The following is a 26,586-nucleotide window of genomic DNA, read 5'->3' on the forward strand; positions in this document are numbered from 1 at the left end:
GGCTCCCAGGCAGCAACCGGTATTTAAGCATTAATCACTGCCCTCCTCTGCTCCAAAGACAGATGTATTCCTAAGCAATTCACAGCATCAAAGCATTCAACCCCACAAGCAGAGGCACGTCAGGCCTGCCTGGGCAGCAGACAAGTCTTTGGAGAGGCCAGGCCTGCTCCTCCCCATGCTCCTGCAAATCCTGTAAAATGTCCAGTTCATTCCTTATGCGGGGGCACAGGGATGCTCCTGGTCCAGCACCCGGGATGCTCTGCCATAACACCCTGTGGTGTGTGTGTGCCCCAGTGCACACACTGCTCCATCGTATTCCGTTTGGAAACAGTGTTGGCAGGGCTGAACCTGGCCTTTAAAGCAGGAGAGACTGGATTTGGTTGCGCAATGCCCTGTGGATCTGGAAGAGGCACTTTGCACATCAGTTACCTGCTGGTCTCTGTACGGCTTGGTGGGTGATGAAGTTTGGGAATCCTAGATTGGTTTGGAAGGGACCTTAAAGCTCCTCCAGCTCCAACCCCTGCCATGGGCAGGGACCCCTTCCACCAGAGCAGCTTGCTCCAAGCCCCTGTGTCCAACCTGGCCTTGAACACTGCCAGGGATGGGGCAGCCACAGCTTCTCTGGGCACCCTGTGCCAGCGCCTCAGCACCCTCCCAGGGAAGAGCTTCTGCCTAAGAGCTCATCTCAGTCTCCCCTCGGGCAGCTTAAAGCCATTCCCCTTGGCCTGTCCCTACATCCCTTGTCCCAAGCCCCTCTCCAGCTTTCCTGCAGCCCCTTCAGGCACTGGAGCTGCTCTCAGGTCTCCCCTTCAGGAGCCTTCTCTTCTCCAGGCTGCCCCAGCCCAGCTCTCTCAGCCTGGCTCCAGAGCAGAGCTGCTCCAGCCCTCACAGCATCTCCATGGCCTCCTCTGGCCTCGCTCCAACAGCTCCACGTCCCTCTTGTGCTGCTGCCCCAGAGCTGGATCAGGGCTGCAGGGGGGTCTCCCCAGAGCACAGCAGAGGGGCAGGATCCCCTCCCTGAGCTGCTGCTCACGCTCTGGGGGTGCAGCCCCGCACACGGGGGGGTTCTGGGCTCAAGCTCACACTGAAGCCGGGTCACGGGGAGCTTCCCCTCAAGGACGCTGAGACCCCGCCCGCAGGGAGCAGCGCAGCCCCTCCGACCCCGGCTGGCCCCGCCCATCTCCGCGCAAGCCCCGCCCCGCCTCGGAGGTGGGCGGGGTCAATCCGCAGTCTCCGGTCGCCCGTGGAGACGCGCTGCGGGCGGAGGACCTCGGCGGCGGGGGTGAGTTGGGGCCGGGGCCGGGCGGGAAACGGGCCCCGGGTCGGGGGCTCCGCGGGCGGGGATCGGCTCCGTGCTCCGGGGGGCCCCGCCCTTCGCTGCCCCCTCCTCCGGTTCGGGCCGCGGGCAGAGCTGGGCCCGGCGGGGCGGGCTGGGCCTGGGCAGTTTTGAGGTTGTTTGTGGTGGTTTTTGTTTCATTTCCCGTCTTTCTTGAGGAGAGGTTGAGGGAAGAGGCTCAGTGTGGAGCTTGGAGACGCTTTGCTGTGGTTCAACAAGTTGTTTGTGGCTCCGGAATGGCACAAAACGTGCTTAATTCCGTGAAAAACAACCCTTAAATTAGCCTTTCCCTTGAGGAATGGTCTGTAGGAGCAGACGGCATTCCCGCTCTATCCAATGGGATGGATACACAGGGCCGGGAACACAAAAGTGCGGAGCCCCAGCCTTCGGATAAATCACTTGGAAGTTTGTGTTGTAACGTTCCCAGTGTTCCAACATTCCCACCCTTCCAGGCCACCCCACGGTGGTGGCGGCTCTGGCTGACGGAGGGCACTTTCCCATGTGCGAGGAGCTGTGGGCTGAGTGTGGGAAGCGGTTTAATTAGTGGGGAGCGTCCGTGTGCGGGGAGGTTTCGTGTCGGGCTGGGGTTGCACACGCCGTGCTGTAATAACTTCACTTTCATCACTTTTAAACTGCACTATTGTATTCCCAGCTTAAATCCTTTCCCCCTGCAAAACAAGTAGGGATTTGGGGTGTATATTGTGTGCTTAGCCTGGTGCTGTCGGGAAGGAGGACCCACGCCAGCCTGCTCCATCCATCTCCATCTCCCCTCACTAGCACTGACCCGCTACGGGTGTGTGGGGGGCACTGGGGTCTTGTCGCTGCTCGAGGAAGGGCAGTGGGGGACACATTGACGTGTGGCTGCGGCCTGGAGGGGGGACTTGTCACAGCGAACACAATGGAGATGGACGCGGGGGTTATCCCGAGGCCAGGGAGGGTGCAGGAAGCCAGGCTGGGTATGTAGGAAGCTGTGCCTCGTTAGTTCTGACGATCAAGGAAACCATTTGATTAGTACAGCGTATCAAATTGATTCCCAGGAATTGGGCAGCCCATTAGCTGGTATTTTTATGGACTGGGAGCTAACAGCATCAGTGAGGAGTTACTGGTTTGCATTTATCTTGGTTGTAAATTGGTTTAGGAATGAAATTCGGCGAGTGACTAGTGAGCACTGGATAGCAGTTGTGCTATATGCTACTCCAATGCCACTAAATGGGATTGAAAGATTAGGATGCAGTTAATGACTTCTCAATCCTGTATTTCATCCTCGTGTTGAGCCTATTGCAGTCTTGTAGAGTATCTTTAATCAAGCACTAGAGCAGCAAATACACTCTAGAGGAGAGCAGTGGATGGGGTCTAGGGCTGCTTTTGTACTCACTGGGCTGAGGGGGCCAACATCATTTAAACTGAAGCTGTGCTGCTGTTTGGAGAAGCTTCTGAGGGCTTCCAAACAGCAGAACCACTGCCACCATCTCTGATCTTGCTGGTATTATACTTAATGCGAATATCGAGTTGTGATGAAGCTTTTAGATACTTCTTTTGCTTCAAGTTGATGTTTTTCTGTATATAGTAACTTTTAAAATGAATACTGTTAAGTTCTTAATTTCATAAACTCTTATTTCTCAAAAGATTCAGTATATTTAAACCAGGCTCATGAGAAGTTCTCTACAGTAAGGTCGGGGATGCAGACAGCCCTGGGGTGACGGCTGCATGATCCCTGCAAGTGCTGGAGAGATGGAGTTCCTGCTGGAGCGCTGAGTCTGATGTGGAAGATGCTAAACACGACAGCTCTGCAGTGTGGGAACGTGCTTCCTTCCCAAAGCTTCCCAATCCCCGATGCATCACCCTTTGATGAGGCTCTGTTGCAAGATGCAATTCAAATTGCTCCAGAAGTTCATGCCCAGCCTCATAAATCCTCACCCTTGGCCCTTTCACTTTGTCCCCAGTGCCAGAGCAGAGATTACTGCAGGAGCTGGCTCCGTGGGGATGCAGGGGAGTACTTCCCAAGCAGCATGTAGTTAGCATGGGAAACACCACCGCAGCTTTGGCTGAGCTATGGAGCAGCATTCCCAGGAGGATTGTATTGCTGCAAGTTCATCTGAGCTTACAAAAAAGCCATAGAAGTGGGCAGGGCTCGTGGGTCATGTCTTCTAGCACAGAAAAGCCCTTGTGCAGAGGTAAGAATCGGTAGGGAAACTTTGCTTTAGCTGTAATGAAAGAGGAAAGCAAGTTTCCCAGATCCTGAAAGTAGTTGTGGACTTGCCGTTTCTTGGGAAATGGAAGCTGCAGATGGCTGGGGACCCTGGGGATTTGCTCCACATTAATCACTGCTGGAATCGTGCAGCTATTTTCTGGATTTTGCAATATTACACAACTAGACCTCATTTTTCAGGACCTGAGTGTTCCCCCTGCGTTCAGCATTGTGGCCTCTCCCCAAAGCACGTCTCCTGCTCTGACCAGTAACCTATCGAGTAAGGCAGAAGGGAGGGAGAAGAGGAAATCCTAATGGCATGAGCAAACGGTTTTCATGCTGTATTTTGCAAGGATTTGCAAGTGACTGCATTAGGATTCTCTATGGGTTTTTTTGGAGGTGGGAGCAATGTGGGAACATGCATCCCCAGAGAAAGAGGCAGCATGGGGGGATCCAGCATTCCCATGAGCCCTGATGTAGAGCTCAATACTGCGGAGCAGCTCACCCCCTTTCAACTGGGTGTCCATGGGGATGAGGAGGTCCTTAAACCTGAGACTTGGGGTACAGTGTACCCACATCAGCAAGCTCTTTGGTGCCTGGGTTCCCTGCAGTGTTGGAATGGGTTCGTAGCTTTGTGATGCTCAGGGACACCACTGACTGTGTATTTTTAGTCATGTTCCTCTGAGTGTTTGGTCAAACAGGCAATGTGTTTATACTCAGCTTCCTGTATCCGTATCAGCATCTTGGCATGTGATGGGATTTCAGAGTAAAACAAGAAACCAAGTGTGTTAGAAGGGCTATTTGTACTGCAGCAGCTGATGGCTGTGGGATGCAGCCTCTGGGATGCCGTAGATCCTGAGCCCACGCATGAGGGCCAGTGCCATGTTGGCTCCTGCGGGATTGCTGGGACTTGAGCATCGGCGTGGGGTCATCTCCTCTTGTTTAGTCAGCTCAGCTCAAAGCAGGGACCAGGCTTACTGTGCTGATCATAGTGAGGGTATAGGATTAACCATGGGGAGGAGAAAAGGTTTTCTGGTGCTCCAAGTTGAGGAGAGCAAGAAAATCCCCTTCCCAGTTTCCATCATGATAAGATGATGCTGGGGGACCCAGTGCTGCCCTTGTAGCGCAAAGCATAGGAGAAGGTGTGCGATGCTCTCATGAGGGACTGGTGGATACAGAATCATAGAATCACAGAGTGTGGTTTTGAATTGGAAGGGACTTTAAGGCTCATCGAGTTCTACCCCCTGCCACAGGCAGGGACCCCTTCCACTAGAGCAGCTTGCTCCAAGCCCCTGTGTCCAACCTGGCCTTCAACACTGCCAGGGATGGGGCAGCCACAGCTTCTCTGGGCACCCTGTGCCAGCGCCTCAGCACCCTCCCAGGGAAGAGCTTCTGCCTAAGAGCTCATCTCAGTCTCCCCTCGGGCAGGTTAAAGCCATTCCCCTTGGCCTGTCCCTACAGGCCCTTGTCCAAAGGCCCTCTCCAAGTTTCTTGTAGCCCCTTTAGGCACTGGAGCTGCTCTCAGGTCTCTCCTGAGCCTGAGCTCCGGTATTTTTGGAAAGGGAAAAGCATGGGTTGAGAACTAGGGGAAACTGCTATGGCTATGAAAGCTGTGCTGTGCGTCTGGCTTGCAGAGCAGGAAGGGTTGGGAAGAGCTGCAAGAGGGGACCTGATAGTGACAGAAGATATAAAGGTGGCCTGGCAGCAGAGATGGCTTATTCAGCAGAAACAGGAATTCTAACCATTTATAGATTTAAGTTTTCATTTATAATTAGTTGTCATGTAGGAAGTCTGTCTCTGGAGGGGCCTTTCCTGAGCTGTCTGTCCCTAATGGATATGTTTAGATTTCTGGCCTCTGTTGTTAAGTATTTGGACTTCAATCTCCTCAGTGACTGGTGCAGTTTGAACTCAGTGTATACCTTTGCAGTTAATAAAGAAGGTTCTTTGCCGTGTCATCAATCATCCTGATGAACAGCCAGAGTATTTCCAGAAGAAAATTGCCTTTCTGTTTATAAAACCAAGCACAAGCAGATACCAAAGGCATTTACACCATTTCTTGCATGCTTCCGCATCACAGTGGCATGGAAGAAATTCAGTCCCAGGGCTGTTCATTAGAGTTTGTGTTAGAAAAACAAAGTTCCTATGAAGGGTCCTGTGCTGTAGTGTGGGGCAGCTTTACGTGTACTTTCAAAATCTTGTATTAATCATCTTCTCTCTTGCTGACATCTCTCATCAGTTGTCCTTATTAAACACCATGACAAGAAGTTGTCCTCTCTGGAAAGCTGTGCTGTTGTAGGAAGTACTCGAGGTGAATGTAAAACAGCATGAATCAGGGATTTGCAGTCGTGTGGCAGTGCTGAAAAAGCCCAGGAGGCTTTTGTGTCTGAAACAGAATAATTCTGAAAGCATCTCCAACTTCATTCACCAGGCAAGGGTCTGTTGGTGCGGAGAAGGAGGATGTTAAGCAACAGAAAGTCTCATTTCTGAGAGATTAAGTGGAAGGGAGTTATTTTTGTTAACAAAAGGCCTTGATCTTTCAGCCAGTCTTGTTTTCCTTCATCATCATCTTCTTGTAAGAACAATTTGTGCTTCACAAGGTTGTTATGTTCTCCAACCAAGGTTGAGGCTTTGCAGCCGTCTGGAGCGTTAAACCACCAGGGTCACTGCCCTAACAATGTTGGTACTGTTTGTAAGTAAAATCACAGAATCCCAAACTGGTTTGTGTTGGAAGGGAGCTTAAAGCTGATTCAGTTCCAACCCCTGCCACGGGCAGGGACCCCTTCCACCAGAGCAGCTTGCTCCAAGCCCCTGTGTCCAACCTGGCCTTGAACACTGCCAGGGATGGGGCAGCCACAGCTTCTCTGGGCACCCTGTGCCAGCGCCTCAGCACCCTCACAGGGAAGAGCTTCTGCCTAAGAGCTCATCTCAGTCTCCCCTCTGGCAGCTTAAAGCCATTCCCCTTGGCCTGTCCCTACAGGCCCTTGTCCAAAGCTCCTCTCCAGGCTTCTTGTAACCCCTTTAGGTATTGGATACTGTTGTTTTGTTGCTTGTTGCTGTGAATAATTTTGAGTGAAGAAGTTTGAGTAGATCTCAAAACATATTTTTGGCTCCCCAAAAGTCAGGCTTTTTGGTCTAAGCGTGGAGCTGGGATAAGCAGAAAGTGTCACTGACAGTTTTGGGAGATGGACCATCATCTTCCCAGCTGAATCTGGTTTGCCTTACTTTAAAACTTGTAAGGGGTTCATCCTGCAGACAGGGATGCTCCGTCTGGAGCTGGCTGCTGGGGCCCGTTGTGCAGGAGGACCTCGGCTTGGGATGCTGTCTCAGAGACATTTGGCAGTGGTATTCTCTCATCTCTTTCCTCCCATGTGCCCTTCTCGGATTTATTCCTTCCGAAGGATGTGTTGACCTCTGCACGCTTACACCCCAGCTATGCAGCACAGAGGGGGTGCATTACACCAGCCTCAAACTATCCTTGTAACGTTGGGTTTGTGGGTTTTTATGACTAATTTGATAGGAGCTTGGATTAGGCAGGAATATTGAGTCTTCATGGCTCCAGGGTGAAAGTGAGCTCTATGAGCTGTATTTCTTTGTTAGATGCTTTTACAGATGGGGTAGGACTAGATGAGCTTTGAAGATCTCTTCCTAACCCAAACCATTCTGTGTGAATCTGTGTTTTGACTCAATCAGGAAGCAGAAGTCAACAGATTAACATTCTTCTTGCTGTTCCTTAATTTTCAGGGATGTGACTGGAGGGAGAAGCCACATATCAACAGAGCAGAAGTTTTCCCATTAAAACCCCTATTTTGCACAGCACAGTTGTCACATGTGTAAAGAGGGTTCTGGGCTGGATTTATTTGTGTTCCTGTATGTGGAAAGCGCAGCTTGGCCCTGGGACAAGCCCTGGCTGCAGCGACACACTCTCTTTTCCAATGCAGTTTATTTCCCTGCTCCACACAATGACTTTAGCTGCTGCTGTGAAAATGGTGACGCTGTTTCCATCCCGAGAAATGGCATGTGATTTATAAAGGGGAAATTTCCACCTCTCTGCCTTGTTAAGGACCATCCCTTGGGAATCTGCTGTGCCAGGAACCAGCTTTGCATTTCGTGCATACCGGGGCTGGTGAATCTCAGGGCTCATTGTGTTACTGGGCCTGTTGCTGAGCAGTGCCAGGGCTCGTAGCCAGATCTCCCGTGGCAAATGATAGTTGGTTTCCCTCCAAGAGGTGTCAGTGGCAATCCTGGATCCTGCTGTGCCCTGGTTAATGAGTTATCTGTGTCCCAGCAGCTTTGCCAGGTTAGTAAATACCCCGTGCAGTTAATCTGTGTTCTGCACTATATTTGACAGTGGGTGTCTCTCCAGGGACACAAAACAATCTAAAGCTGTTATAAATGACAGGAAAGGTTAACACAGCAATTACCAGTCAGCGTTAGGTTATTAATTGCTGGATTTAGAACCTGAAATTTGTGTGTATTGCACTGAATGTACATGTCCTTAAACTTCATGCAGCAGCAAAGCAATGTGAGTGAAAAGAAAGACAACTTCACTTGACAGTGAAGTCCCCCCTAGCTATCACAGGAGCTTATGGTTTTATCACCTTATGTTTTCTATCACCTTCTCTTTTACCCATATTATCAAGGCAGCCAACTTGATCTGTGATTGTAGCATAGATGTTTTTAAGCAAATAAACCCTTGGGATCTCTCAGGTGTTCTTCAGTTGCTGGTTGATGCCCAGTTATACATTTCAGGTGCCCAGTTCCACTGTCATTCATGACCAGCACTCTTGGAAAACTGCTGTCATCATTGGATTGTCTTTGTTGCATAGTTCTAGTTTTAAATATTGTTTTATACAATGAAAACTTAAGAAGGGTGTTAAGTATCGTGTGCTCTGGATTTGCCAGTGCTGCAGCAATGAACAGTACCTGGTACAGGAACTTATGCTTCTTAGGACTGATCAGATTCCAGGGTGTTTTCTGGATGTGTGTCCTGGTTTTGTCTGGGGTAGGCTGAAAGACCTCCATAGGAAACGTGGGCTCTCAGATTTGTGTTTCCTGTGGTTTAAACCCAGCTGCTGGAATCTGTCAGCAGAGGCTCAAGAGATGTCTCCAGGGAGCAGAGTAATACATGTGCTCAGCACCAGCTACGCTGGCACTCAATGGAACTACTACCCCAAGTAGCTGAACTGGTTTTAAAGCCAGTAGCTCTTCTAACGCTGCCTCTGAACCTCACCTGCTGTAGGTCTGGGTGGAACCTCTGCCGCAGAGCGTGGGCTTCAGGAGGAGCCGCGGTGGCAGTGAGGAGGTGCAGAAAGGCTGCACAGACTTGTTGGATTTGTTCACATTTAGGAGGTGCCAGAGGGAATTGGCCACCCATGGCCATATCTGTGGATATCTTCATAGCAGAAATGGGAAGTGGAAGTGTTCAGGGCCCTGGAAGTGATCCAGGCTGGGTTGGATGGGGCTTGGAGCAAGCTGCTCTAGTGGAAGGTGTCCCTGCCCATGGCAGGGGGTTGGAACCAGATGAACTTTAAGGTCCCTTCCAACCCAGACCATTCCATGATATCCTTAGGAAGGGAAATAGGGGAGTTTGCCATAAGAAAGGTTTAAGGTAGAGTTTTCACTGAGGCCACTCTCAAAATACTGTAGTTCTGGGGACCAGGATTAACCCACAAGGGCTGCCCCCTCTTAACTTTGGCTTTCCTGCACCATGAAGTACTCAACTTCTATTTTGCTCTGTTTCAGGATCATTGCACCGATAAAATCAAGGCACGCCGGACAGGTTGCAAGGCTTCTTATGTAGGTGAGTTTCCAGTACACACTTGTTCCTTTCTTTCCTGCAAAACAGAAAGCAGCAGGACCAGTCCCAAACCCCAGTGATTTAATTTCATTCTGGAGTAGAACAAACACAGAATCCTTGGAGGCTTGTCCTGGGTTTAGCAGTAGCAAAAGGCTTTATGGAGGAGAGGCCTCAAGGGCAGCACTGGCTCTATGGCAGGCTCTGTGTTTGTGGCCTGGTGCATTGCTGGCTGTTCCCTGCTCTCCAAGGCATTAGCAGCAGTGGTTGCTGACACTCATCCACCTCCATTTTTAGCTGTCTGACCACTCTCACTTCAAATTTTAGGAGCAGAAACACTACTAATTTTAGGGAACTGATTCTCCCACAGATATTAGGCTTTTCCTTGTTTATTCCACCAGTTAGCAAGGGATAGTGGGTGAGTTTTCATCACTGCTGTATTCGCTGTGTTAATGTTTGACCATCTTAGAATGCAAAGTCTTCCTGTATTCACCTCATTCCTAGAATAGATAATTCCATAAATCCATGTAGCCAGAAGCTGGTGAAGTACTTTGCACCCTCTCAGTGGCTGTGAGCTGAGAAGCAGCTCTTCACAGAGCATCTCCCACCACCGTCCTCTGCTTTATCTCTCTTTCAGAGTAAGGAATTTGCTGAAGGTCACATAACCTGAGGCCAAGCTGGATCTCGTGACTCCCAGTCTGGTGCTTTAATCACGGACGGCTCCTGCTTTACATGCTGTAAGATGAACTGATTTTGATACAGCTAAAAGTCTCCTTGCAAATGGCTCTTTGCACTTTGTGTATGGCTTTTCTGTTGTGAGTTAGCTGGGTAGTGCCCCATAGGGAGAAACGGGTACCTCCTGTGGTTTGTTAGGGACCACGGGCTGTCTTTTCTAATGGCTTCAGGCTGATGTCTCTGAAATAATAACTCTCAGATGTTTTTCAAAGTAACCTTGATCTAAAAGTCAGTTTTCATGGCTGTTACTTGTACTAAAGACACAAAAAGTTAAGTCAGAAGAAACGCAGAGGGAAATAAAAGCAGGTTTTTCCACTACTCATTTCCTACCAAGTGAGTTGGGTTTGACAGAATCCGCTCTATGGAGGCTGACTTCAAAACCCAAATGTAGCCGTAGCCTAGTTTTGATTGGCAGGATGGTACTGGCAGAACCTGTGTTTCTTCATAACCTCTAATCCACAGATGTGTACTGTAATCCAGGCAAGAAGCAGCTGAACAGAGCTGAGGCTTGCAGGGCCCCTGCTTTCAGCTTGCTTTTATACCTCCCATGTGTAAAACCCCGTCTTGGTATTTTCTTGTAGCTCACATCAGATGTAAGATCTGTGTTTGTGCAGACTATATAAAAGACCAGATGACTTTGTGCAAACCAGAAGTTGAGTCTTCTGGGGCGCCTCAGTTTTCTTGATGCCTTCAGCTGGAGTGCTGTGCAGGGTGTGTATCCCAAAGCATCCACGTCCTTCACTGTAACACTGCCTGCAACCACTGCAGCTTTTCTGTGTGCCTGGCAATAGTGGGATACTTGAAAATGCAAAGGAGCTGGTTTTGTCTGGGGAGGATCTTGCTTTCTTTTACCAAACCCAAACTTTCCAGTGCATGTAAAATATTTGTACTGTGACTGTAAATCTTGCCTGATGTCTATTTAAAGATCAGGTCATAGAATCGTAGCATGGTTTGAGTGGGAAGGGACCTTAGAGATCATCTAGTTCCAGCCTCCAGTCCTTCTGGAGCCAGGAGCCAAGTAGCATCACTGTCACCACTGCTACAAACAGTCTGTTTGCAGTAGCTGCAGAGGCAGGAGCAGAAACCCTCCCCTGGCCACTGCAATACTCCATCTGCAGCCACAGCCTCGCTGCTGAAGGCTGCCCAGGAGTTGGCTGGGGTTGTGCAGGGGGAGGGCGAGGGAGCTGCTCGCAGCCCCTAGAGCCAACAGGGAGCTTGTGAGCAATCCTGCTCACTGTTTCTGCTGGGAAGTTTGCATTGTGGATACAGTGTTGGGCACTGCAGAGAGCAGGAGTGTCTTGGAGTCTTTCACTTGCTGGTATCGCACAACCTCGTCTCTCCTTTCATCAAGTGTTGGAACAGGCTGCCCAGGGCAGTGCTGCAGTCACCATCCCTACAAGTGTTCACACGCTGTGGAAATGAGTCCCTCAGTGCCATGGGTTAGTGGTGGCCTTGGCAGTGCCAGGGAACAGTTGGACATGATGAGCTTAAAGGGCTTTTCCAATGTCGCTGATTCTATAAGTATCATAAAGTGAGAAATGACCAGAGAGCATCTCTGATCTCTGTTCCACTTTACGAGGGCAGGGCTTTGGTGTTTTCCTGCTAGCCAGATTTTGTTTTCCATCCTGACGAGCAGCAGAGCAGAAGGAAGTGATTTCAGCTGCAGTTTCTCTCTGCGGGCATCTCGCCGTGGTTTCCACTGGGTGTCAGCACCGCGCTGGGGCCGGGGCTTTCCCTTCAGCTGCACCCACCGCTGGCAGTACTCGGTTGGCTGCATAAGCAGAGCAGGGTGCTGGCTGAGGAGCAGCTTTGCCACGATGGGCTCACCCTGCACAGGCGCAAGGGGAGGGTGAGCTCCAAAAGCGCTGTTGTCCTGGAGGTGCTGCTTTGCTCTGAGCAGAGCAACCGGTTGGAGCAGGAGGAGTGTTGAACATACCCTCCTCATTCCAATGCTCTCTAATTAGGGTTACATCTGGGACAGCAGGTGCCCATTTCTGGAAGATCAGCCTGGATAACTCTCACAGTGTTTGTTTTGAAGGTGTGGATGTGATATGCATGCAGGAATCGGTGTGTGCTGAGCTGTGTCTGGCAGGCGTGACAGATCAGGGCTGCTCACCCTTGTGCTTCCTCTGTGCTGATTCTTCCTCTCCTTTTCCATGCTGGATATGCATACTGGCTTCCCAAGTCCTTTATAAAATCCTTTGTCCTGCCAACCTGAATCCATATGGTTGAGGTTGGGTGAGAGACAGCACGCCCCAGAGCAATTTGGGTACCAGGTGGGCAAAGCATCCCCTGGATGCTCCTTTCTCCCACCTCGTGCTATCAGGCACCTTGTGCTTCTCCCACCCTCCCTGAGGATCACCTCACAGGGCCAACAAGCCTTTGCAGGGAAGAGAAGCTGGTGTTGGAGAAGGGGTCTGGGGATCTCCAACCACCCCAAGCAGCAGCAGCTGGAGCCCTACCCTGGAATGCTTGACCTCGGCACAGGGAAGAGGAGTGCTCCCAGCCAGCTGTGGGAACCTGCATCCCATTCCAGCTATGGAAAGGCACTGCTGCATGCTGGGACATGCAGGATCCGGGGGAGCTTGTGCCAGCACTCACTGAGACTCCGAATGTTGCCTCCCCTCCAGGCCTGCTCCAGCACAGGGGCGAGTGGTTTGGCTGGAGGTAGTGCCAGGTACTTTGAGATTCCTCCGATTCTTCCATCAGGGACTTAAACATTCAAAAACAGAGGCCACGAAATACCACAGTTACAGAGACTTTTGGCCACCTGTTTCTGCACCCTGACATACCTGGTTTTGCAGTGATGCAGCCTCGGAATAGAGTTGCTTATTTCTGCACCCAGCTACAACCTTTAATGCCAACATTAAGCTTCTTGGCTTGGACTGGGAGAGTTTTTGGGTTCTGCAAGCTGGAACAAACCCGCTCCCGAGCAGCCACGTCTGCCCTGTAGGAAAACCCGCAACCAGCATTCAAGTTCCAACCAGCCACCAGCCTTCCCGGCTCCCATAGGAGCCCTGGGAAAGTGGCACGTGCAGAAGCACTCGCAGCATCCAGAGGACCCAGGGAACCTCGCACCAGAACAGTCCTGCTGCACACAGTAGTAGTGGGGTAATAGCCCAGGTGATGGTGAGGGGCTCTGTCATCACCCTCTCCCTGCACGACCCCTCCAGGGGCCATCAGGACTCTTCTTCTTGCTCTCCATAAGGATTGACCTTGACTTGTTTGCAACTGCTCTTCCTCTCGCTGCCTTCTGGCTCATTCCAGCCTCTCCAGCCTGTGCAAGGTGTCCTCTTTACCCAGTCTGCGAGTGAAGGGAGTGCTTGCCTCCTGCAGTGTCTGTTCTCCCTGAAGAAGAGCTTTGAGAGACTGCAGGGTAAGGGCTGAGGTGGCAGGGGAGGTGCTGCTCACCATCAGGAGTGGGACAGAGCCTTTGCATGGGGGCAGAGGAGCTGCAAAGTGCAGCTTGATCAAGGGTTACTCTTCTGAGGAACAGGCAGTGAGCCCTGGGTGGCAGCTCACTGCACTGTGCCAGGGGCAATGGCACAGCTCAGCCTTGGGAGGAGCTTTATAGAGCAAAAGCAACCATAAAAATGCCACCTTCCTGCCTAATACACATACACTCTATTTTCAGGAAGAAAAATTGCTGACTTCAGAGCTAGGAGTAAGCTCCTGGGTTTTATTCCTGGGTGGCATCAAAGGATGTGTGAGCAGCAGCTCAGGGAGGGGATCCTGCCCCTCTGCTGTGCTCTGGGGAGACCCCCCCCCTGCAACCCTGATCCAGCTCTGGGGCAGCAGCACAAGAGGGACGTGGAGCTGTTGGAGCGAGGCCAGAGGAGGCCATGGAGATGCTGCGAGGGCTGGAGCAGCTCTGCTCTGGAGCCAGGCTGAGAGAGCTGGGCTGGGGCAGCCTGGAGAAGAGAAGGCTCCTGAAGGGGAGACCTGAGAGCAGCTCCAGTGCCTGAAGGGGCTGCAGGAAAGCTGGAGAGGGGCTTGGGCCAAGGGATGTAGGGCCAGGCCAAGGGGAATGGCTTTAAGCTGCCAGAGGGGAGACTGAGATGAGCTCTTAGGCAGAAGCTCTTCCCTGTGAGGGTGCTGAGGCGCTGGCACAGGGTGCCCAGAGAAGCTGTGGCTGCCCCATCCCTGGCAGTGCTCAAGGCCAGGTTGGACACAGGGGCTTGGAGCAAGCTGCTCTAGTGGAAGGGGTCCCTGCCCGTGGCAGGGGTTGGAACTAAGGTACCTTCCAACACAAAGCAGGCTGGGATTCTGTGATCTACAGATTTGAGTTATTCAACTTAAAGGCTGTTTTACTTCCAAAGAAATAGTGACAAGATACTCTTTTGAGCCTTTATTCCCCTGCATGTTGGATTTCAGAGCTGCTGTTTAAGCTCACTTTACATAACTGGAGTGAACTGGGAGCTCCTCACACGGCAGAGCTGCTGGGCCATTCCTGGTGTACTTTAGCAGTGGGGATTTAATTACATGTTCACTCAACAGGTGGTTCCTAAGTCCTAGATCTTAAAGAGTAAGGAAAGATTAAACTGGTGTTTAATTATCCCTGTTGGAGCTCCAGTTTAGTGCTGCTGCATGGTAACCTCATTCCCCAAAGCCTCTGGGAAGAAATAGGGCAAGGCCTTGAAAAACAGGGATTTTCTAGGGAAAAGGGGCTGCTCCTCCTCTTTGCAGGTGTTGCTGCTGATTATAAGAGGAAAAAAATACAGGTGAATGGCCGCATGGATTGCACTGGAAGTTTCATGTGCTAGTGAGCATCCTCCTCTTCTGAGCCAAGTCCTCAGTTTTCCATGGAAAAAGGTATTTTTACCTATAGGATGAGCTAAGCCTTCCCACTGGCTTATTTTCTCCTTTTGTTTGTTGCCTACCGTTCATTCCAGAGCCCAGGCTGTGCCTCTCAGAACTGCTGTACCTGTAGAGGACTGGCAGCCTTGCTCCCTCCCCATCCCATAACCACTCTTGTAGCTTCTGATGGCTTTCAGGCAGAGCAGGGTTGGAATGAACAGGGGAAAAAGGGGGAAAAGGTGACCACGAGCACACAGTAGTGTGTGCCCTGGTGCTTTGAGGGCTGGATGTGTGTCCTCTCTGCAGCGAGCCAAGGGATTCTGGTGGGATTAATGGCTGCTGCAATGGAAACCGTTCCTCCAGTTGTCTGTCTCACTGCCCCTTTCTGCTCCTGCAGTCCCCTTGTATTGAGAAGGGGAAAATCAAAGCTGCCTGGGGAAAATCAAAGCAGCAGGGGTTAAGGGAGGGGATTCTCCTCCTCTGCTGTGCTCTGCAGGGGGCTGGAACTGGATGAGCTTTGAGGACCCTTCCAAACCAAACCAGGCTGGGGATCTGTGCTTTCAGAGCCTTTTCTGCAGGAAGGCTTTGCCTTGGGCACGATGGCCAGAGGACGCTGTTGGTGGGACTGGTTGTCTCTTTTTAGGCCATGAGTCAGACCCAGAGAGAGTTGCAGCCATGCCCGCAGCTGCTCTGGGCTAGGGAATCTCTGTCATCACCATCCCTGGGGCTGGCAGCCCTCCTTTATCTCTTGGACAAGGCTGTCACTCACTGTTTCAGCAGCAGCAGGCACAGGGGACCCCCAGGTCAGTTCTTGCCTAGAACAGCCTGAGCTCGCACCAGCCATGTTTTGTCTTTGCTGGTGAACTGGAAAACCTTTTGGAGCTTTGCTTTTGGTGTGTTTAATAGCAAATGAATATCGTGGCTGAGAGTGCTGCAGGACACGAGATCCCGAGGAGGAAAGTGGTGGGAAGAGCTGGGCTCTAAGAGTGCCTTTGGGCAGCCCAGAGCCAAAAGCAGTGAGCACAAAGGCTGGTTTCCCAGAAACTGGAGCTGTGTCCTCCCCAGCTGAGTGCTCTTTTCTTTAGAGGGTGACTTAATTCTCCTGGGAGACATCCCTGGAGAATCCCTATCCCAGAATCCCTGCCCTGGCCTCCAAGAGCACAAAGCCCCAAGTTCTGCAGGGCTGCAGTCACGGCTGATAGAAATCTGCAGAGCTCTCTGCAGGTTCTTGTGCTGCCTGAAACCAGACATACCCTGTGAGAAACCCCAGGGGTTGAGATGGCCACAGAGCTTAGTGAGTGGGGTAGGTTGCCAGGAGCCTAGAGAGAAAACAGTATTAGTGGGTGATGACCTAGTTGTTTGTAAATCTCCCTGCAGAAGAGCTGTAGTAATCTTAGGAGGACTATTAAAAGTCATGCTGCCAGTGTTCGTTTGGAGATGAGGAAACACAGCAATTTAATTTTCAAATGTGATGGTTTGGGTTCTTGGAGGGGTTTTTTAAAACATAGATTTATTAACAGAGCTGGGAAAATGAGTGCTGCAGCTTTCCTAACCAGATCATCCCTCTCCGATGGGAAGGGACTGTGGAGAAACTGCAACCTGTCCAGTAGCAAAAAGGGTTTAGGGCTGTGGCTTGGAGGTGGGGAAAGGAAGGCAGAGCAGAGTCAGCCTTGGCTTGTCCCAGGGACGTGAGAGGAGAATGGTTTAACCTGTGATTTTACAGTAACTGATTTGTAACCTTATGCCTTTAAAAGGAAAGTACTAAAATTGGAGGACTTGGCAAATGTTGAGCTCTCTTCTTGGAGGTTCATCCATTGCTTTATAGAAATGAATTGCTTTGGGTTGGGTTTTTTCCACGCTGTAGTTTTTCAGTATAGTAAGTGAAAAGTGCAGGGTCTGGAATGGGGTTTGAGGCTCGGTTTGTTGTGGATCCATGTTTCTGTGTCCATATGAAACAGCTTGTTACTCCAGAGTGATTACTTCAGAGCACTCACGGTCGGTTTGTGACACACCAGCAGAGTTTGTTATCAAATACAGCAGCTGCGTGTATCGGCTCCAGCAGCGCGTGTTGGAGGCTCTTGGCTGGAGGTCTCGTTTTTCATGAGCCTGTCTGGTATGGGGAAGCTTTGGCAGCTCTGACCCTCTTCTGTGAGTCCTTCGGGGCAATACCTGCACACAGGAAAGCTGTTGGGTTGGAAAGCCTTTGCCTCAGTCCCAGGGTCTCACAGAGGTTCTGGCCAGGTCCCCCCAGTGCTGATGATGGTAGGCAGGGTGAGTGCAGTGCTCTGAACATGTGGTTTTGCTCTGATCAAACCCCTCTGAAGGCTGGGTCTTCTGATTTCTCACTGTGTTCTTTGCACAGTAAATTTCCCAAAGTAGCCACTAGTCTCATCTCTATTATCTTTCCATAAGAGTATGACCTAAACATGAGAAATTCCTTTTAAATTCCTCTCCTACCATTTCAGTTCCACGTAGCCAAGATGCTGGTTTATATTTGCACGTGTCCCACTTGGTGCTTGTGAACTTGGTGTCCATCCAGAGCAGGGTCATTTCCCTCTGCTCCTGCTGGGAGCTGCTGGAGCAACTGCAGAGGAGGCCATGGAGATGCTGCGAGGGCTGGAGCAGCTCTGCTCTGGAGCCAGGCTGAGAGAGCTGGGCTGGGGCAGCCTGGAGAAGAGAAGGCTCCTGAAGGGGAGACCTGAGAGCAGCTCCAGTGCCTGAAGGGGCTGCAGGAAAGCTGGAGAGGGGCTTGGGACAAGGGATGTAGGGACAGGCCAAGGGGAATGGCTTTAAGCTGCCAGAGGGGAGACTGAGATGAGCTCTTAGGCAGAAGCTCTTCCCTGTGAGAGTGGAATGAGTTGCAAACAGGTTAAGCCTCATTTACATGTCCTGGTTGGACTCTGCAGCCAGTTGGCCTTAGTGAACACCAGGATTAAGTGACAAAACCCAGGTCCAGGAAGGCCTTTGATCTGGTACTTTCCCATTGCTTTCAGAGGGAAGGCATCTCAAAACTTAGGTTTGAATGCATTAATACATGTATATATTAATAATTAATATTCTGCTTTGAGCAGAATTGGGCCCAGGTGCTCTTTTGGTGTGCTGGGAGGGGGCAGTGGCAGGAGAGCATCCCCTACCTGCTCTCATGGCATGCCAGAAAAGGCAGGAAGTGCTCAACAAAACCCACAAACCCTGTGTCCTTTTAAACTTCCTTTCTAGGAACTCCAGCTTAACAGTGGGCTTTTCAGTGAGTAAATTCCTCAGATTATCATAGAGTAGTTCGGAAGGGACCTGAAAGCTCGTCCAGCTCCAGTCCCTGCCACGGGCAGGGACACCTTCCACTGGAGCAGCTTGCTCCAAGTCCCATCCAACCTGGCCTTGAGCACTGCCAGGGTTAAATACCCCAAATGCCTGCAAACTCCTGTTAGGTTTCCACGTGCTGTTTTAAAGGAACATGTGGTGCTGCAGAATGCAGCCTTCATGATCCATCAGATCTGTCATTGACTAGAAATGGAAGAAGCTCCTTGTCTGAGTCAGAGCTCTGCAGGGCTTACGTCAGATGTGGGTAATGCACCATGGCCTTTGCCTTGAATTCCAGGGAGTTCTTACTTTGTGTTTTCCAAACAATACGACGTGCATTCAACATACACCTCCTGTCATCACTTACAAGGAGAACCGTGATCCCGGTAGCCTGCCCTTTCCCAGCAATCAAGCAGGATGTCTGAATATGAAAGCTTTGCAATCAGATTTATGACCTTTTCCAGACAAAGGTGTTTCTGCTGCGTCAGTCACCTCCTGCTCTTGAGTCACTTGCAGACTGAATCACTAAATGTGCCTTCAAAATGTGTTTTTAATATTTGGGTGCTGCAGATATTAGTAATTCCTGGTGCATACTCTGCGTACGTGCTGTGGGGTGCCTCAGCTCTGTGATGAGCAATAATCAACTGTAGTGTGTTCCATCTGGGTTACTGAGAGTTTGTGTCGTGATGTTGATGGAGAGGGTATTACAGACCCTGGTGCATCTCAACTCTCCTCCCCACAGCCAGAGCATGCTATGCTGTGTCTCAGCTGCCCTGCACTGGCTCCTGGTTTGGATTTGTGACCTCCTGCCTTATGCATGGATAAAACAAGGGCTGGAAGAGGCTCATGGGGCTGAGGGGGGAGCTTCTTTCCTGAAGACAATCCTGGCTCCTTTCCTTCGTGCTGCTCTTAAGGCAGCACCGTGGAGCAGCAGGGGCATGGGTGCTGAGGGAGGATGAGTGCCTGTGTCTTCGGTTAAGACAGTGCCATAGTGGAAACACTGCTTTGGTGGCTCTTTGAGCTTTGCATTAACTCCCTTCCATGAGGGTGAGCAGTGACCCATGTGCAACTCAGTCCATAAGTGACCCCTCTAGAGGGGACTTGGAGGAAATGTGGGGTCATTGAGGGGCTTGTGGGAGCTGGGGCAGTGGATGACGGCCATGGACCGAGGCCTGGATGAGTGCCCAGCCTGTGGTGGAGGTGAAGCAGCCAGGGTTTACAAGCTGTGTGTGCACAGTCAGGGTGAGTCAGCCGCCCCGGGCAGCTGCTGTGTTCAATGCCCTCTGCTTTGCTGCAGCTTTACTCCTGGTAGCTGTGTGCAGAAACCCTGTGTGTAAGTAACGAGAGGAGTGGAAGGTGCCTGCTTTCAGATGCAGCGTGCTCCTGAAATGGCTGGAGCTGCTCCTGCTGCAGGAGCTGGCACACACTGAAAGGCTCTACAAGTACAAAAGGCCTTTTGTGCTTTCATAGAATCATCATAGAATGGTTTGGGTTGGAAGGGAGCTTAAAGCTCCTCCAGTTCCAACCCCTGCTAGAGGCAGGGACCCCTTCCACTAGAGCAGCTTGCTCCAAGCCCCTGTGTCCAACCTGGCCTTGAACACTGCCAGGGATGGGGCAGCCACAGCTTCTCTGGGCATCCTGTGCCAGTGCCTCAGCACCCTCACAGGGAAGAGCTTCTGCCTAAGAGCTCATCACGGTCTCCCTGGATTTATTTGCCCTGGAATCAGTCATTTGGAGCAGCATTTTAAACTGTTTCTGGGTGTTGTGCTTGTCTCCTTCTCCTGGATGCAAAGAGTTACAGGGATGTTGGCCAGTGAGCTGAGCAGGGGCTGTTACACGGCCACTTGGATTCACAGACATCAGAGAGAGTCATCAATATGTTCTTGATATTTGTTTCAGGAGGTAAGCTTATGAATTAATTCAGTTTGATTATGACTGTCCCTCCTACCTGGGTGTGAGCAGGAGGTCTTACCTGCCACTTGGCAATTGCTCTCTGCCCAAGGCTGTTGCAGGGGAGGTCTCCCCACGTCCTGCTGTTCCGCAGCTATAGCTGCATCCCTGTGCTGCTCCCATGGCATCTCGCCACCAGGCTCTGCTGGTGTCCACTGTGCAGAGGGAGAGAAGAGTGCTGAGAACCCAGGCCCTGCTGAGCAGTGTAGAAACAGCAGCATGTGCCAAAGCAGGGCCTGGGTGCAGAATAACGCTGATCCAGCTGGCAGGGCAGGCACCAGCACCGTGGGAGGTGTGAGAAACCTGAGGCATGCCAGGAAACGCTGCACGCAGCACATGAAAAGGTCAGATGGAGCTCCATGGGACTTGGGTGCTGTAATGCAGGGAGTGATTTATGCAGCACCATGGAGCCAGTTATTGCACTGGATCTGTGGAAACAAGCAGCAGGGTTTGTGCATGGTCCTGCTAGAAATTGTGTGCAAGGGCTGGCAGAGAAAGGCAGTTTCACAGGCCAGGGCTGTTCTAAACCAGCTACTCATTGAACTCCTGGGTACCTGAATAGCTTTCTAGAATCACAGAATCCCAGCCTGGTTTGGGTTGGAAGGGACCTTAAGCTAATTCAGTTCCAACCCCCTGCTGTGGGGTTGGAAGCACTAGACCAGGTTGCTCCAAGCCCCGTCCAGCCTGGCCTAGAACACTGCCAGGGATCGTACGGCCACACATGTATGATCCTGGTTCATTTCTTGCACTTTGGGTGGGGTCAGAAGCTTGTCTTCATCCTTGGTCCAACTCTCAGGGAAGCACATGGCATCCTGGCTTGGCTCCTGCCCTTGTGCTGCTTGGGGCTGTGCTCAGATCACTGCTGGACCAATGGAGAGCATCCTCTCTTCTCCCTGGTCACCATCCAAACACTGCCCCTGCTTTGGGATTGATGCTTTGCATTCTTACCCCAAGAAGGAAAGTCCTGGAGCAGCTCAGGATTTTTTCCACCACCCCCCACGTATGTGCACACAGGAGCAGGCAGCAGCTGGAAGCAGCACATTCTGAACTTGGCCTTCTTGTTTTCCTCTCACGTGTTGTAAAGCTGCTGAAGACCTGAAACGCAGCCCAGATGAAGGAGATGGAGAAACTGAGCTGGCACAGCTGGTGTTGCTGTGCTTCTGCCCATCCTCCTCACTGCAACAGCTCAGAGCAGGGACAGGAGCCAGCCATGAAACCTTCCTTTGTGAGTGGGGAGAGGAGGGGATGCTCCTCACTCCCATCGCTCAGGCAGGTAGCAGCTCTCCTCCATCCCAGCCCTACCTGGGGCAACTGGCTCTTCCCATAACAGGATCCATCCCACTGGTGCAGAAACCGACCCTTTTGCATCCAGCCCTGTGCAGGTGGCAGAGGAAGGGGTGGCCGTGCTCCAGCTTGGGAAAAGCACAATCCCCAAACCCATATCACCCATTAGCACAGGGAAGAGCAGGGCAGATGCACAAGACCTAATGCATTTCTCCTGGAGACTGTTTTGGCTCCAGAGCACCATTTGCTGAGCTGCTTCTCTGCTGCTGTGTAAGATAGTCATGAAAATGAAAAGCACTTTGCCTGCAGTGTGTCACTGTTGCCTCCGTGTAAAAGCAGTTGAACGTGTCCTGCTGCCTTGTGGCACAATAACTTGCTGTCTTTCACAACAGAACTTCACCACTTGCCTGAAAATGTCTGGCAAAACAGCTAGCACGACCAACAACATCGCTCAGGCCCGAAGGACTGTCCAGCAGCTAAGAATAGAAGCCTCCATAGAAAGAATAAAGGTGAGAGCACATCCTCCTTCACCCCTCCTTTTATTCTCTTATGTTTTCCTCCTTCCATCTATAACAGTGTGTTTGTGTGTGTGCCCACAGTTCAGTGTTTCCCCCCCTCTCAAAATACATCTACATTTCAGCCCAGCAAACGTGAATAATCTAAATCGTGTCACTGCTTACAGCAGTGTCCTCAGGGAGCTTGGTGCTCTATAGGCTTGTAAGAGAACCAAAGCAAAATCCAAAGTACAGCTCAGATGGGTGAAGCAGAAGGCACGGATGAGTTTCCAGTTTCATGTGTATTGTGGGATTTTGTTCCATCCTTTGGCTGGCTGACTATGACATCTGCAAGGGAGGGGAAGATATAGGGACACTAGAAAGATAAGAAGGTAGCAGTAACTGGATTCCTTTAACATAAGGCAGAAAATCACACTTTTTTCTAGCTGGCAGGGATGGGATATTTGTTGTACTAGTCTTTTTGCATCTTTTCATGTTTTGCCATGTTCCTTGCACTGCTGCCCAGCCCTTTTTGAAGGCCAGCAAACCAAATATACAGACCCGTAGAGCAGCAGTGCCCTGCCTTGGTGGCTAGTCGCAGAATCCCAGACTGGTTTGGGTTAGAAAGGACCCTGAAGCTCATCTGGTTCCAACCCCTGCCACGGGCAGGGACACCTTCCACTAGAGCAGCTTGCTCCAAGCCCCTGTGTCCAACCTGGCCTTGAACACTGCCAGGGATGGGGCAGCCACAGCTTCTCTGGGCACCCTGTGCCAGCACCTCAGCACCCTCACAGGGAAGAGCTTCTGCCTAAGAGCTCATCTCAGTCTCCCCTCGGGCAGGTTAAAGCCATTCCCCTTGGCCTGTCCCTACATCCCTTGTCCCAAGCCCCTCTCCAGCTTTCCTGCAGCCCCTTCAGGCACTGGAGCTGCTCTCAGGTCTTCCCTTCAGGAGTCTTCTCTTCTCCAGGCTGCCCCAGCCCAGCTCTCTCAGCCTGGCTCCAGAGCAGAGCTGCTCCAGCCCTCGCAGCATCTCCATGGCCTCCTCTGCACTCCCTCCAACAGCTCCGCGTCCCTTTTGTGCTCCTGCCCCAGAGCTGGATCAGGGCTGCAGGGGGGGTCTCCCCAGAGCACAGCAGAGGGGCAGGATCCCCTCCCTGAGCTGCTGCTCACACTTTGGGGGTGCAGCTCAGCACACAGGGTGGGGGGGTGTCTGTGCTGCAAGCTCATGCTGCGAGGTCATCTGAGGACACTTGAGTTTACTGTCCCTGCTTTGTTCCTTGTTACAAACCTGCTGTATTATTTTGAACCTCCTCCTGTTTATTTTTAGTGTTCTGTAGAAGCCCTGTTGGGGCAGGCAGTACTGCCTGGGGTCACACACTAACCCCAGAGAGCAGCGGGGTTCATCCTTTCCTCCTCCTGCATTTAAAGCTGGAGCAAACCCAGGTCTCTTTGCAGGAAATGGGGCCCTGGAGAGGGTGTTGATCTCCAAACACCTCTGCCATCCCACACGGAATCCCAGACTGGTTTTGTTGGAAGGGAACTTAAAGCTCATCCAGTTCCAGCCACCTGCCACAGGCAGGGACACCTTCCATTAGAGCAGGTTGCTCCAAGCCCCATCCAGCCTGGCCTTGACCACACACATCACACACAGATCACACACAAGCACTTTGTACCCAGCAGCAGCACATGTGATCCTGTTACCATGGAAAACACCATTTTATGGGCTTTTTTTCCCCCTGTGTTCTGCAGGTGTCAAAAGCATCAGCAGACCTAATGCTCTACTGTGAAGAACACGCCAAGAAAGATCCATTGCTAATGGGCATTCCAGCTTCTGAGAACCCTTTCAAGGACAAGAAGACCTGCATTTTGTTATAGGAGAGTGCCAGCAGCTCTGCTCCCTCCTGGGCAAAGCCAGCCACTGGCAGGCCTATAGGCAAATACTCTGTAAGGTACCGGCTGCTCACTGTGTAAGAGTAGCTGTTCTTTTCCCATGTGTATAAATGATTTCTTAAGCTTTCTAAAGCATTCTGTTGCCTCTCTTTATTAGGAAGTGAGGTTTTAAACTGAATTAACTTCTTTCTTGGCCAAGGGAATGGGGTTTTGGATGCAGTGGGATGGGCAGGGTGAGGCAGGGCTCTCATCCTCTGCAGGAATGGGGTTCACCTCTCCAGTTACACAAACAAAACCAAAGTTGCCTGAGCTTTGCTACCAGAGCAGAGGCAAAGGTGTAGAAACCTGATTGAACATGATTGGGTCTGCACCTTTTTAAGATGATGTCTGTGCTGCCTGTGTTGGTAGCGTGTGTTTAAGCACAGACACATTTAGAAGTGCATTATCTAGCAAAAACTACCTTAAAAATGATTGTAGCAATGAGTGGTGAGCTCCAGGGAGCCATGCCTGCAGCCTTCCTTAATGCTGGCTTCTCTTGACAGGGGTTTCTAAGTGTAAAACCTCAAGAATGGGAGATCTGCAGGTTTATTTGCCTGCTTTTTAAGTTGAAAACGCAGGATTTTCAGCTTTGATCCTGGTTCTCTACATATTCTTCTGCAGTATAAAAACCCTGTCAAGAGAACCAGAGGCTGCGAGGCTGTGCTGCTGAGCTGAAGGCATGGTTCTGGCACACCACATCCCAGTTCCATTCTGTGCAGGGAGTCAGAACTTGACTCTTCTTTTTTTAAACTCATTTTTTAAAGAGGTGGGGGGGGGGAATGCCAAATTCTATCCAGATTGTGGTTCTGCAGCTAGAATGGGAGGGTCTTTCCATCGAGTAAGTGATTTTATATATACACATAATAAAACATTCTTTCTCTGTCTGCGTGTGTATATATATATATATAAACTTTCATAGTATATTTATACGAACCTTGCATCTTAACTGCAAACTTGGAAGGGATTGAAGTTAATGCTGCCTTCAGCTGGCTACAAATGTCTTTCTCAGTAGCTGGTGGTTCAGAGGTTGGACGTGTGATCATGCCATAACTGCATTTCTGTAATTACATTTGCAGAACTTATTAACCACTTGTAATTTACTGTCTTACATTGCGTATTTGTCCTTTCTATATTAAATTATATACACACTATTGAGAGAGATTGAGAAAGTCTCTGTTTGTTTAACAGGCCACTCGAACAAAGAGTTCAAAGATCAACTTACAAGGCTGACAGGAGCTTAGTTCTGATGACTCTGTGCTTCCATGCAGCTTATAAGTAGAGTATTCTTCCAGTGACAGTTCTAAAACAACAGTGTAGATTCACAGTGTTTTGGGGTGGTTTTACTGCTTGTTTCATTTTATAACACTTCTTGTTATAAATAGTGATTAACTCAGTGTGGGTGTGCAAAGCTGTCGAGAGATCTCCAGCTGTGCTCAGGAGTGTGCAGGCAGGTACATGGGGAGGGTGAAGAACCTCATGCTGTTGCCTCGGTATTGTCCTCTCACCATCTGTTGTCCCTGTAGTAATCTACCTTTTTGTTCTGTTAAGCTCCCTGCCCCCAAAGCTCACCTGTGGAGCTGCAGAGATGCTGCTGTGTCTGCCCTTAAAGCCTACAGCAGGGACTGGTGTGTGATCCAGCTGTGGCACTGGTTGATCCAGCTGTGGAGCACTGGTTGCAAATGCAGCTGTGGGGTCCAGGCAGCACTCTGAACTGGAGCATAGCCACCTCCTGTCACCCCGTCACACCATGTCCACAGTGCTGGTAACTCTGCACTCCCTAATAAAGAGCTGCTGGCACGTTCCTCGGGCTCGCTCCCTTTCTCCTCCCCTATAAACTCACTATGTTTGCCAAGCCAACGCTGAGTGTTCCCTGGCTGGGGCTGTGGCTCCGTCCCAGCCCCACAGCTGAGTTTAAGTGTGTTTTTCAACCTTTTTCCATGTCATTTTGACATCCTTGCAGCATGATTTGTGCCAGCAGCTATTTCACGCTTGCTTACACACCCAGAGAACAAAAGGAGTGATTGTAAATGGCCGTGATCGCATGGGTGATCAGAGGAGCAGGATAAAACCACTGCGCCAGGTTCTCTTTTTCAGGTGCTTTCTCAGTTTTAGGCAGAAGACTTGGAATCAGCAGCTCATCACCACCAACTGCCTGCTCCTGATGGTGTTTAACGTACAGATAGTCACTAAATTCCTTATTTTTTAAATGCAATGTATAGGGGCTCGGGTGGCTACATTTGCACTTTGGTTTTTTTGCTATAAATACTCCTATGAAAGAACAGGAATGGTAAAATTCAGAGGAAATACAGACTCTGCCGTAGTAGAATGAAAAGGAGAAGTGAGACCATCTGCACCCGCAGCTGCTGGGAGAAACCCATGGAGGTTGCATGCTCTTTATCTCTCTTTTATATCAAGCTCCAGAAGGGGTATTTATTCTATTTTTCCCCCCATAAATTAAGCAGCCAGCTTGTTATTTGTGATTATTTGCTCTTTATGTTCTAATTTGACTCTTTCATGCTGTGTTCCATTAACAGAAGAAGAGCTGATTGGTGGCTTGGAGACCTGACTCTTGCTAAAAGAACCCCTTGCTAAAATATTTCTGCTTTTCCTATGCTTCAAGATTATCATCTTCATTTTGTTGTTCTGGAGGTGGTGAGCTGCAAAGGTTGGACTCTGCTGCTGCACTGGTGCATTGCTGGGTGTTCCTCCATGGGAAGGGTGGTGGTGGGCTTGGGATGGGGATAGGGCCTGGTGGACGTGCAACTAGTACCTCCTGCTCCTA

At 50.7% G+C, this 26,586-nt stretch overlaps 1 protein-coding gene across 1 annotated transcript; it reads left to right on the plus strand.

Moving 5' to 3' along the window:
• The first annotated feature begins 1,520 nt into the window (after positions 1–1,520).
• Positions 1,521–24,955, plus strand: GNG12 (G protein subunit gamma 12). The gene is made up of 5 exons (XM_057399191.1): positions 1,521–1,596; positions 9,267–9,324; positions 9,956–10,055; positions 21,774–21,890; positions 23,625–24,955. The coding sequence occupies exons 4-5, from the start codon at positions 21,795–21,797 to the stop codon at positions 23,748–23,750; spliced, it is 222 nt and encodes a 73-aa protein (XP_057255174.1). The 5' UTR covers positions 1,521–1,596; positions 9,267–9,324; positions 9,956–10,055; positions 21,774–21,794; the 3' UTR covers positions 23,751–24,955.
• Positions 24,956–26,586: the final 1,631 nt, after the last annotated feature.

The sequence above is a fragment of the Pezoporus wallicus genome, unplaced genomic scaffold (assembly GCF_028554395.1).
Source record: "Pezoporus wallicus isolate ANWC-B61680 ecotype Strahan unplaced genomic scaffold, APGP_CSIRO_Pwel_v1 contig_11395, whole genome shotgun sequence".
Classification (NCBI taxonomy): Eukaryota; Metazoa; Chordata; class Aves; order Psittaciformes; family Psittacidae; genus Pezoporus; species Pezoporus wallicus.